Source organism: Heloderma suspectum, chromosome 4 (genome assembly GCF_057233095.1).
Source record: "Heloderma suspectum isolate Gila_16-S chromosome 4, 16-S_ref, whole genome shotgun sequence".
NCBI lineage: Eukaryota > Metazoa > Chordata > Lepidosauria > Squamata > Helodermatidae > Heloderma > Heloderma suspectum.
The window spans coordinates 143,326,251-143,339,640 of record NC_139461.1 but is presented as its reverse complement, the minus strand read 5'-3'; the positions used below and the strand labels follow the sequence as shown (position 1 = coordinate 143,339,640).

General features: G+C 44.7%; 2 protein-coding genes across 13 annotated transcripts in view; both read right to left on the bottom strand.

Moving 5' to 3' along the window:
• The window catches only part of LOC146347486 (uncharacterized), a 185,626-nt gene that overhangs the window by 86,170 nt on the left and 86,066 nt on the right, over nucleotides 1-13,390 (bottom strand). The window lies entirely within an intron of this gene.
• Nucleotides 1-13,390, bottom strand: part of RALGAPA2 (Ral GTPase activating protein catalytic subunit alpha 2) — a 280,593-nt gene that overhangs the window by 225,742 nt on the left and 41,461 nt on the right. For 11 of the 12 annotated variants that reach the window (XM_084850724.1, XM_084850733.1, XM_084850725.1 and 8 more), the window contains 2 exons: nucleotides 10,651-10,828; nucleotides 3,349-3,464 (listed from right to left, as the gene is read on the bottom strand). In XM_084850724.1, coding sequence (XP_084706850.1) covers nucleotides 3,349-3,464; nucleotides 10,651-10,828 — 294 coding nt within the window. Of the gene's footprint in view, nucleotides 1-3,348; nucleotides 3,465-9,909; nucleotides 10,608-10,650; nucleotides 10,829-13,390 lie in introns of those variants that run through there. The other variant, XM_084850732.1, reaches the window with a different exon arrangement.

Sequence of the window (13,390 nt, the reverse complement as noted above, 5' to 3'; positions counted from 1 at the left end):
GTTTGAGTTCTTTGGTACCTGCACCCAAGTACCAAAAGCAGTCTCTACTTTCTTTAGATACTTTGTGGGTATGTAAATGCATGAACCCCCTTCATGGATCACTGCCTTGTTGTGGCGAAGGGGCTTGCGTAACTCAGTGAAGCCATAAGCTATGCCGTGCAGGGTCACCCAAGACAGACAGGTCATGGCGGAGAGTTCTGACAAAATGTGGTCCACTGGAGAAGAAAATGGCAACCCACTCCACTATTCTTGCCAAGAAAACCCCATGGAACGTATCACAAGGCTAAAAGAGATGACGCCGGAAGATGAGCCCCTCAGGTCGGAAGGTGTCCAATATACTACTGGGGAAGAGCAGAGGGAATTTCCAAGTAGCGCCAGAAAAAGTGAAGCGGCTGGGCCAAAGCTGAAAGGACACTCAGCTGTGGATGTGTCTGGTGGTGAAAAGAAAATCCGATGCTGTAAAGAACAATATTGTTTAGGAACCTGGAATGGAAGATCAATGAATCAAGGTAAGCTGGAGGTGGTCAAACATGAGATGGCAAGATTGAACATCGACATCTTGGGAATCAGCGAACTAAAATGGACAAGCATGGGCAAATTTAATTCAGGTGACCATTATATCTACTACTGTGGGCAAGAATCCCTTAGAAGAAATGGGGTAGCACTCATAGTCAACAAAAGGGTGGCAAAAGCAGTACTGGGGTACAATCTCAAAAACGATAGAATGATCTCAGTACGAATCCAAGGCAAACCATGCAACATCACACTAATTCAAGTCTATGCCCCAATGAAGCTGAGGTTGATCGGTTCTATGAAGGCCTACAACACCTTCTAGAACTAACACCAAAAAAAGATGTCCTCTTCATCATAGGGGATTGGAATGCTAAAGTAGGAAGTCAAGAAATCACCAGGATAACAGGCAGGCATGGCCTTGGTGTACAAAATGAAGCAGGACAAAGGCTAATAGAGTTTTGCCAAGAGAACACGCTGATCATAGCAAACACTCTTTTCCAAGAGCACAAGAGGCGACTCTACACATGGACATCACCACATGGTCAATATCGAAATCAGACTGATTATGTCCTTTGCAGCCAAAGATGGAGAAGCTCTATACAGTCAGTAAAAACAAGACCTGGAGCTGACTGTGGCTCAGATCATGAGCTGCTTGTTGCAAAATTTCGGCTGAAATTGAAGAATGTAGGGAAAACCACTAAGCCATTCAGGTATGACCTAAATCATATCCCTTGTGAATATACAGTGGAGGTGAGGAATAGATTTAAGGGATTAGACCTGATAAACAGAGAGCCTAAGGAACTATGGATGGAGGTCCATAACATTGTTCAGGAGGCAGCAACTCAATCCATCCCAAAGAAAAAGAAATTCAAGAAAGCCAAGTGGCTGTCTGATGAGGCTTTACAAGTAGCTGAGGAAAGAAAGGAAGCGAAAAGCAAGAGAGAAAGGGGAAGATATATCCAACTGAATGCAGAGTTCCAGGGAATAGCAAGGAGAGACAAGAAGGCCTTCTTAAATGAACAATGCAAAGAAATCGAGGAAAACAACAGAATGGGAAAGACTAGAGATCTCTTCAAGAAAATCGGAGATCTCAAGGGAACGTTTTGTGCAAAGACGGGCATGATAAAGGACAAAGAAGGCAGGGACCTAACAGAAGCAAATGAGATGAAAAAGAGGTGGAAAGAATACACAGAAGAACTATACAGGAAAGATCTGAATGTCCCTGATAGCCATGATAGTGCAGTCAATGAACTTGAGCCAGACATCCTAGAGAATGAAGTCTAGTGGGCCTTAGGAAGCATTACTAACAACAAAGCTAGCAGAGATGACAGTATTCCAGCTGAGCTATTTAAGATCCTAAAAGATGATGCTGTTAAAGTGCTGCAATCAATATGCCAACAAATTTGGAACACTCAACAGTGGCCACAAGACTGGAGAAGGTCAGTTTACATTCCAATTCCAAAAAAGGGCAATGCCAAAGAGTGTTCAAACTACCGTACAATTGCGCTCATTTCACATGCCAGCAAGGTGATGCTCAAAATCCTACAAGCTAGGCTTCAGCAGTATGCGAACCGAGAACTTCCGGAAGTACAAGCTGGGTTTCGAAGAGGCAGAGGAACTAGAGATCAAATCGCCAACTTTCGCTGGATCATGGAGAAAGCAAGAGAATGCCAGAAAAACGTCTATTTCTGCTTCATTGACTATGCTAAAGCCTTTGATTGTGTGGATCACAACAAACTGTGGCAAATTCTGAAAGAGATGGGAGTAGCAGACCACCTTACCTGTCTCCTGAGAAACCTGTATGAGGGTCAAGAAGCAACAGTAAGAACCGGACATGGAACAACCAATTGGTTCAAAATTGGAAAAGGAGTATGACAAGGCTGCATATTGTCGCCCTGCTTATTTAACTTATATGCAGAGTACATCATGAGAAATGCTGGGTTGGATGAATCACAGGTCGGAATTAAGATTGCCGGGAGAATTATCAACAACCTCCGATATGCAGACGATACCACCCTAATGACAGAAAGCGAAGTGGATCTAAAGAGCCTCTTGTTGAGGGTGAAAGAGGAGAGTGCAAAAGCTGGTTTGAAACTCAACATTAAAAAAACTAAGATCATGGCATCTGGCCCCATCACTTCCTGGCATATGGAAGGGGAAGAAATGGAAGCAGTGACAGATTTCATTTTCTTGGGCTCCAAGATCACCGCAGATGGTGACTGTAGCCATGAAATTAAAAGACGCTTACTCCTTGGGAGGAAAGCTATGGCAAACCTAGACAGCATAGTAAGAAGCAGAGACATCACCTTGCCGACAAAGGTCCGTCTAATCAAAGCTATGGTTTTCCCAGTAGCAACGTATGGCTGTGACAGCTGGACTATAAGGAAGGCTGAACGCCGAAGAATAGATGCTTTCGAACTGTGGTGCTGGACAAGACTCTTACGAGTCCCCTGGACTGCAAGGAGGTCCAATCAGTCAATCCTAAAGGAAATCAACCCTGAGTGCTCATTGGAGGGACAGATACTGAAGCTGAAGCTCAAATATTTTGGCCACCTAATGCGAAGAGAAAACTCTCTGGAAAAGACCCTGATGCTGGGAAAGACTGAAGGCAAAAGGAGAAGGGGATGGCAGAGGATGAGATGGCTAGATAGCATCACTGATGCAATGAATATGGACTTGAGCACGCTCCGGGAGAGAGCGCAGGACAGGAAGGCCTGGAATGCTATGGTCCATGGGGTCACGAAGAGTCGGACATGACTGAACGACTGAACAACAACAAATGCATGAACAAGTTAATTTATGCTAATGAACCAGATTTACAATACATATGCTCACCTGGATTACCATATATTTTAAGACTATCTGAAGGAAGTAACAAGTTGGATCCTCTGCAGTCTTTTCACCAGAAGCATGTGGTAAAAGTGGAGATATTTCCTCAGGATAAATCTTTGCTTCAATAGAAAATAAAGAGAAGTTTTGAAAGATTTAAAACATAGTAGCATAAACACTTGAACTCTAATTGTCTACACTAAAAGGCTCATCTCGCCAGAGTCATTGGCCAACAAGTGTAATTATGTTGAAACCAAGATCAAGATTCCTGGAATACACACATTTCATTCCTCTAAAGCATGTGCATGTGTGTACATCTATACACTGTGTATTTTTAATTACCAAGTCTGCAAAAATTTAGTTAATCTGTTAGCACAAAAAAGACAGGTTGCTACCTATAACTGTAGTTCTTCGAGCGGTCATCTATGCATTCACACCTATGGGTTCTGCACCTGCATGGAGCCTCCATTCAGGAAATGTCTACAGCTGAGGAGTTTGGGGTGGGAACCCTCCTCCACTGTCTCAGTGCGCATGTCACCAGCGGGTTCCCGCCTATCCTCTCACTTCCTTGAGATTGACCGTTGTGGCCTTGGAACAGAGAGAAAAACCATACCTTCAGTGCCCAACTTCGAACTCAAAAATTACACCGAAGGAGGGATGGTGGGTGGGTTGTGTGAACGCACAGATGACCACTCGAAGAACTAAAGCTACAGGCAGCAACCTGTCTTCCTTCTTTGCGGTCTCCGTGCATCACACATATGGGCAAGTAGCAAGCTAACTTACAAGGTGGTGGGTCTGTGTCCTATTATAATACAGAAGAAAGGGCAGCATGACCAAAAGCACAGTCAGCGCTAGTTCCGAACATCCAGTCTGTAATGTTGTGTTGCCCCGGCTGTGGGCGTTGAACTCTTAGGTTAGAGGTGCCAAGATAGTGATAAACCAGATTCAAAGGTTTACTTACAAGGAGACTTTATTGGGTAACTTACAGCACACAGGCGTACCCAATGGTTGGATCAGACAGCTTCTCTGAACCCCCAGCCATTGGGTCAAATGGGTTTTATACCATACATGTCAGCAATGAGGCAGCACAACACTAGCAAGCACCCCCTAGCGTCCATTCCCAGCATAGCAACCTTCAGCTTTTGGTTCTCAGCACAGCCACCTATGAACAAACTTTGCTTCCCAGGCAGAGTGCTTGATAACACTCTCACTCATTAGTATGGAATGTGCTAGGCCGCGCTATCGGCCCTTTGAATCATCTTCACATGCTCAGAGGCTTACTAACAAGGAAACTGCAACAATAATGAACTTAAGCAAGCATTATGGATCTCTAGGCCCCTGTAACACTACAAATGACTTGGCTACGCTCCTGGGGCCAATACAAATGTCTAACGAAAGTAGACAGTATTCCAGGTTGCAGTGCGGCACAGTGCAGGAATGGCAACCCCTGTCGAATGTGACCGATATCGCTACTGCACAAGTAGGGTGCGCTCAGACCGGGGCAGACAGTTCTTGTCCAGCCAGTCCATATGATAACTCCATACTTTTGATGACCCAGGACGCCAAGAGTTGAGTCAAGAGAGGCTGACCCTTGCACCTTCCACCGTAGCAGGCCAAGAGGTGAGGCAGAAGTCAGAACTGTTCAGTCCTGGACTTGTAAAAAGCCAACAAATGTCAGGCATACGTAAGGTCGACTCCAAGGGTGAAGACAGAGAGAAAAGAAAGAAAGCAAAACAAATGTCCTGGCTTAAATGAAAATCTGACACCACTTTAGGCAAAAACAAGGGATTGGGTCTAAGGACCACCTTGTCTTGGTGAAAGATGAGGTAAGGCTGGTCTGCTTTAATTGCACAGAGTTCACTGGCACTGTGTGCAGATGTAAAGATGACCAAGAAAGCAGGCATAAGTCCACAGTTGCCAGTGGATCAAAGGGCTTAGATGGGAGTGCCTTTAGCGCTATTGACAAGCTCCAGGTGGGCACCATGGAATGAACTGGAAGAGCCAGATTCTTGATCCCCTTCAGAAATCTCTTTGTTGCCGGATGTGAGAAAACTGAACACTCCTCAACAGGAGGGTGAAATGCAGAAACAGCAGACAGATTGAGCCCTTTCTCAAAAAGGGACAGGAGAAATTGGAAGATTTGGCACTGGGTCAGATGAAACCCTTGAGCCCAAGCAAATGAAGAGAAGGCAATACATTTTCTCATATCAGAGCACTGCCTCAAAGGCTTACAGGCAGCATCAAGGATTCTCTTTTATTGCTGCTGGAACTGGTTCAGCCTTTGTCACCCCATTTTCCACACTGTCAAGCTGAGGGTTGCTAGGCTGGGGTGTTGGCCATTCTCCTAAGTGAGGAGGGATGGGCACAAGGGGAGGCAACAGTATCACCACTGTGCCATTCTGAGCAGTGGGGCAAGCCAAGGCTGACGAGGCCACCACGGGGTTACGAGTATGCACTCGGTACCATCCGTCCCAATCTTTGCCAGGACCTTTGTAATCAGTGGGAATGGAGGGAAAAGGCAGTACAACACTCCCATCCATGTGAGAATGAAAGCGTCTCCCAGTGAACCCGTACTGTGGCCTGCCTGGCTGCAAAAGGCTTGGCAAACAGTGTCGTGTTGTGTGGTAAAGAGATCCACCTTCGGTTTGCCCCAGTGCCGAAAAAGCCTCCTCAGTCGGCACTGATTTGTCCAACTCCCATTCGTGGGAGTTCATCTTGATCTGACTGAGCTGGTTGGCCAAGACACTGTCCACTCTAGCAACATGGATTGTGACCAATCCAATTGACTGAGGTGAACACCACTAGAAGATCTCGAGTGTCAGGGTGAGGCATGGAAGTAATTTTGCACCCCCTTCCTTGTTCAGGTATGCTATAACCGTTGTGTTGTCTGAGATTACCTGGACTGGTCTGCTCACCAGATCCCACTTAAATGCCTGAAGTGTGTTTTGCACCACCCTGAGCTCCAGGAGGCTGATATACTGTCTCACCTCTCTGGCCATCCATTGCCTGTGGACCATGAGGACCAAGCAATGATCTCCCCATCCCGAGAGAGACGCATCTATAGTTACTACTTGGGGCGGCGAGGGTTGAAGGAAGGGCATGCCCTCTGATAGTTTCGTTGGCACCATCCACCATCGTAAGGAGTCCCTGACATTCCATGGAAGCTGCAGCCTGGTCTGACTGGCATTCCACTTGGTATCGAAGCTGCATATGAGCCAGTTCTGGAGAGGCCTCATATGGAGACAAGCATAATGTACAACAGATGTCATCACAGCCATCAGGCACTGCGTCTTGAATGCCAAGGTGGACTTGTGGTGAATGAGCTCCACCGCCAATGAAGTCAACCCCTTCATTCGATCTGGAGGAAGACAGGCTCTGCCTGATCTGGAGCCCAGCAATGCCCTAATGAACTGAAGACTCTGGATAGGCTGTAGATGAGACTTCTCTAGACTGAAGCAAAGTCCTAAGCACTGAAGGAGATTGCAGTCACCGCTGTCGACTAGAGAAGATGGTTTTGTGTTGACACCAACAACAACCAGTTGTCGATGTAGAAGTCTCCCGAATCAAGACTCCGTGCAGACGCAGAGCCAATATGTGTGAATGCACAGATGACCACCAAGAACTTGAAGGATTTGTTGCTGCAGTTATCCATCAGGGAAATGGATGGAGAAAGGGAATTTCTCCAAGTGACAGGGAGAACTACGTACCTCATCTAATTCATACAGTTTCAGATAACAAGACACAAACAAAGGGATCTAGCTCCCACAGCCAGCGGTGGTTTTGACCACTAGGAGACCAACTGGCTTGGATCACTTCAAATCCAAACAGAGAATTTGCCAGATTCTAGTCTATCTTTCTATAAGGATGTAAACTAAGGCTGCAATATTGATCAGTTCCTCAATTAATCAGTTAGGTCAATGTATTAAAAACATTTTGACTGACTAAAAGGTGCTCCCAGTTAATCAGGCAGCAGATTTCTAATTTCTTAAAATGCTCAACAAGTGAGCAGCTGCAACGAAATGTTGCAATGTATCTCTAGGCCCTAATAAGCAGTGGAAATGGATTTTTTTTGTACCAAATCTCTTTCAAAAATTTGACAAAGTACTCATCCAAAATCAAGCCAAGCGTAAATCAAGGGGTCACTCCCAACTAATTTCCCAATTCCTACCCAGGTCCTCTTCCAAAATTCCCCGTCACTTACTTACCCCCTTCATCAGTCATCATTGCCTCCATAAATTACATTCAAGATTAAATAAAATGGCACACAATTCTATTGAGGGGGGGATTCAAAATGCTGGGCTGGTAGTGGGAGGAATGTGGGCTAGAGAGTGGTGCCAAGCAGGGTAGTGGAATGGGGGCAAGAAGATAAGAAAGGAGAAAGAGCTGGGGGAGAGGGAGGGAGGAACAGCCAAATTCGGGGATGGGGATCAGAGGGAGGGAAGGATAGAACAAGGTCTGGGCAACATGGAGGAGACCTAGAAAGAGCAAGGGAAAGAGGAGGTGGAGGCAAGGATGGTGGTGGAAGGACCATTGGTACAATGGCATTTCCCCCCTAAGTGTAATTGCTGTGGGGGAGGGGGATCACAGCACACAGGGAGGGGAGGGTTAACTCTTCCCTCACCAACTGCGACACCTTCATCTAGATATCTCCCCTGCATTGGCAATTAAGCTTGGGGGGGGGGGAATCCATTGGTAGCAATGGAAGGCTTTTTTGTAAGCTTAATTGGTATGCTGAGGGAGGGTGTTCAGGGGTAGGGGTCTAGGGCAGTATCCTTTTTCTAGGTGTGCTTTTTCTTTCTTCCATTTGAAACCTTCCTGTAGTACATTTCTCCACTTCCAACTGACACCCTCAACACTCTACCAATTTGGGTGGCTTTAAAAGGGGATTGGACAAAATCCTGGAGGAAAAGGTTATCAATGGCTACTAGTCCTGGTGGCTCTATGCCACCTCCAGTATCAGAGGCAGTATGCCAATGGGAACCAGTTACTGGGGAACATGGGTGGGAAGGTGCTTTTGCACTCATGCCCTACTTGTGGATTTCCTGCAGGCAGCTGGTTGGCCACTGTGTAAACAGAATGCTGGACTAGATGGACCTTGGTCTGATCCAGCAAAGCTCTTCTTATCTTCTTATGTTTCGTAGGTCTTGGAAGCCACTGAACATCCATATCAGGCTTTAGAATGTTTCTTTAATTTTCTTTTTCTTTTCAATTGACAAATATTCTACTGCATACCCTGACCAGTTTTCCAAGAATGCAGAAACTACTAAATCATTTTTAGGTGTCCTTTTGTCACTGACAAACTGATAGTCATGGCACTAACTGAAGTCTGGTAATAGAAGGAATGAGTTAAACCAGCAACAAAACATTGCATTGTATCTTGTTCCTAACAAGGTTCCAGCCAGCCAGCCATGCCCTCCAGTGAGCCAGACGTGCCCTCTTCCAGGACGCTCCGTTCCACTGTCTCCCACCCTCTTCCCATTTTCTATTTTTATTTTCTAAGTGACAATCCACATTCTATGGCAACTGAGCATGTTCAGCCCTCAGTGAGTTGTTTTTGGTTTTTAAAAATATTTGTTATACTTCTGCAAGCCTTGGGGTTCCCCCAGCCATGCTGATACTCCTCTTTGTTTTTCAGTGGCCCTGTTTTAACTTGAAACCTGTTGACACTCAGTAGCTGTACTTGCTATTAGAGGGGGTGATGATTATACATTAATTACATTTCTATACCACCCATTAGCCAAAGCTCTCTGGGCGGTTTACAAGACAACGCTTAAAACCATAAAATACAATAACATAGTAAAGCATAATATAAAACCGTAAGTTTAACTCAGAATAAAACCAAAGTAGTAACCAAGATAAAAGTCAGCAGCAGTGCAAAACTCTAAAAAAGTGCCCTAAAGCCCTTTTTAAAACTGAAGAGCAAAACAGACTGGAAGAATAAGAAGGTCTTCACCTGGTGCCGAAAAGACCACAATGCAGGTGCCAGGTGAGCCTTGCTGGGGACATCGTTCCATGACCAGGGAAGCCACCTGCGTCACCTCATTCAGTGGAGGCACCCAGAGAAGGGGACTCTGAGGATGATCTTGAAGGCTGGGCAGGTATATAGAGGAGGCGATCCTTCAGATAACCTGGACCCAAGCCGTTTAGGGCTTGTAAGTTAACAGCAGGACTCTGAATCTGGCCCAGCAATGGACTGGCAGCTAGTGCAGATCAGGAAGCACAGGCGCAATATGACCATATTGGCCAATCTTGCTGCTCTGTTTTGGATCAGCTGAAGTTTCCAGACCATTTTCAAAGGCAGCCCATGTGTAACGCATTGCGGTAATGCAAACAAGAGGTTACCAGAACCTGATTAACTGTAGCTGGACTATCTCTGTCCAGATAGGATTGTAGTTGGTATATCTGCCTAAGCTGATAAAAGGTGTTCCATGCCACTGAGGCCACCTGTGCCTCTGATGACAGTACTGGATGTAAGAGCACCCCTAAACTACGAACTGGATCCTTTAAGGGGGGGGCACAACTGCCCCCAGAACAGAACTGGGCAGAAAAACCACCCACTAACAGTACCTTCATTTTATCTGGATTGAGTCTCAGTCTATTGGCCCATATCCAGTCCATTCCTGCGCCCAGGCACATGTTCAGAACACTCGCTGACTCACCTGGATTTGATGAAAAGGAGAGATAGAGCTGGGTGTCATCTGCATATTGGTGACACCTCCGTCTATATCTCCAGAAAACCTCCCACAGTGCTTAGATAACCTCCCCTCAGCTGTGAGAGACTAACCCCTCCCAGTTCCCCCATCCAGGTCTCAGTAATACACACCAGGTTGGCCCTCTCATTCATAATTAAATTAAATTGTGAATGAGGGAGATTTTATTTTGGACAAACCTGGCATTTGGCAGCAGCACCAGACCCAAGGACAAGCTGGTAAGACAACCAGGAATGATCTGGTTGGAGGAAGAACCAGAAGCAGGGATAGGTGTAAAGTGTCTAACTCCCTTTCTCAGCTGGCCTTATAAAAACAATGCACTTATACAAACTGGAGATAGCAAGTGCTGTTTTATTAGAAGAGAAGAGAGAATGCACCCTCTCTGTGATGATACCTGCAATGACACATGTGCATCATCTAAAAACAAAGAAATCAGATGCAAATTTATTATGGTTTAATCTATTAATTGACTAAAATTCATGATGAATTGACTAAGATTTCTTTAATAAGTCGGGTGACAGATCAACTAAAAACTTATCAAGTTATTTTCCTCATCTAGAAACTTGAGAGAAAATCTGAAGGCTGTAAGAGAACTAACCATATGGAAGACTGGAAGGAGGGCTAATGAGGGTGTCCAGTGTACACGGACCATTTGAGGACATCACTGCAGGAAAACCAGGCACGAGGCAAGCAAAAATTAACAGTTGCTCTTCTGCACAATTTGTCTGGAGAGCTTGCAGCCAGAGAAGAAATAATCGGATTCCTTCACATCTTATCTAAAAAGGAGACACATTTTAGAAAGTAGTATAAAAACAAAAACATACCAACATGACTGAGAAATAAGACATTGCTGTAATTTCTTAATAAATTGTTTTATCTTAATTGCCTTAAATGGAAGCCTATCAGCATTAAACCTGATATGGTGGCCTCCTACACAATATTCTTCCCTTTCATGGTATCATTACTTGAATGACTATACATGTTTTTGTATGATTGAGAAGTCTATCGTGCCCTGTACGAGATGCCATCACATTCCTTATAGCTCAGTGTGGAAGTTCCTCAGAATCATGACGTGGAAGATTAGGAACTTGCTGTGCACCCACATGTTCATCCCTCCCTCTCTGAATCAAACAAACTATGGCTAGTGCTAACATCAAACCACGGTCTGAAAACTTTCTTCAGTCCATAGTTTGGAGGTTAGCACTAGTCATACTTGGCTTGATTTGGATATCAAACCAAACCATGGTTATCACAATTCAGGAATATCTATGCAGGAGAGGGGAGCATGCATTTGAGTCTGCGGCAAGGGCCTCATCCTCCAAAAAATGTTTTGGATGGAGGATCTTCTGAACTGAGCATATGAAAATCTATGACCCATTTTAAATCTTATAGACTAGAAGGCTTTGGTGGTTCTTCTAGGCAAAGTTCAGCCTATGCTCTACTATCCCACAATCTAAGCTGCAAAACAAGATTACTTAAATGAATGCGCCCTTTGAGTATTTCTGGGTAATTTGCAGGCACTCTGGAGGAAATGAAATTTTGCTGATTTGTGATACTCCAGCTTTCGCTGTATCCATTGTGGTAGATAGTGGCCGGGTTCATACAATTGCAGGGGGAAACCATGCATCGTGGGTTGTTTCCCCTGTCCCTGTGTATGCTGCTTGCATGCCCAGCATTTACTTAATTATCCATGCCATGTCACAGGTTGCCATGTTGTCTGAACCCCACACAGTGCGCAGTGGGGGTGGCTTCTAACCCACCCCACAACCCCTACTACAAGCCATGGGTTGTGGGGTAGGCTAGAAGCATAATAACCAGGGTAAACCCAGTGCAAAAATCTGTACATTAAATATACAGCCCTCAGTAAAATACTGCCCAGCTCTCAAAGTTGTGGAGAGTGGGGGGTGGATTGTCAAGCAAAAGGTGGGATTAAAATATTTTAAATAATTGACCTTGTTGTGTATTTGAGTGTGTACTGCCCCTTTAAAGGATTTCCCCCTCCTACCTTTGTTAGAGGCTTCTCACATGACTACTGGGGTATGGCTTCAGTTCAGAGCAAGCAGCTAAGCAGACTACAGCTCTCCTCCTGGCAGGCAGGACCAGGCCTCAGCAAGGCCTAGATGTCTCCTACGTACTTAAGGTTAACTACTGTTTATTTGTTGGACAATCATTAAAGTCTTGTTATTGTTAGCGAGTCTTGTGCTTTGTTCTCACTATACAACATAACTCTTATTTTTGTGGTCAGTCATCTGGATTGACTGAGGATCAATTCAAACATCCCTTTGTGCAGGTGCTGCTCAGTTTTTAATCTGTACCAGTCAACCCTTGGAATTCAATACCATACCACTCAGAATTGCTGGTTTGCCTACGACAAGACACAGATCACAGTGATAACTGTCCTAGATATACTTAAGCCCAACTACTTACTTTCCCAACCAGGATAAGCTAAGACAAGCTTTATTACAAATCTATTTTTACAAGAGGTTTTTTGTCACCAGTATTTTTAATTAGAGATGGGATTTGGCACTATAATTAGTTCTGCCATATTTGCCTGAAGGTAGGTTTCTTGCAGACCCATCATTTGCATCTTTTAGATGTACTGGAAGGGCATAACTATAGGCAACAGGTTGAGGATACCTGGAGAGGGAAATTGCAGTAACCCTTTCTGAAGTGCTTTGAAGTGGACAGCAAGCTGTTTGTACAACTATCTAGTGTGAGATAGAAGGAGGAAGACTTCGCTACTGCTCCACAACTAGTTTTGTTACAGCTACTGTATGACTCCTTTTTTTACTCTCCCCCAGCACACATTATTCGAAGAACATCAGCTGACCTTTGAGCATCTTGAAAGAGAGAAGATATAAACAAGTGGAATTCTTCAGCCACATAACAAAAACAACTCAGCAGCAATACAAAGTGTTAGGTACAGAACACCTCACTGCTCGAACAATGGAAGAAAGGATAAATTGACAAGGAACCTAACCCAGAAGATGAAGAAAGCAGAAGCGTTGCATATGCTTATGGAACTCAGGGTTCAAGTCTATTTATTTCTAGCCTGTGCTTGCATAATAAGCCACAGGACTATTGCTGCTACTTCTCTGACTCCCTGATATTTTTTTAACCTTGATTTACTCTTGTCTTTGTTGCTAGATCCTGCTTAGGCCCTGTACCAATTGTGCCATAGCTGAAAGTGCTTACAGTACACCTGCTAAGTCCTAGGCCTTATTACACAAAGGCAATCCACACCACTGTTTATCACAATTAAAAAGAACGAAGTTGTCCTGTCTGTACTTCTGTGGTATTGTTTCTATATATTTACTTTTGTACAGGGACTGTATTCC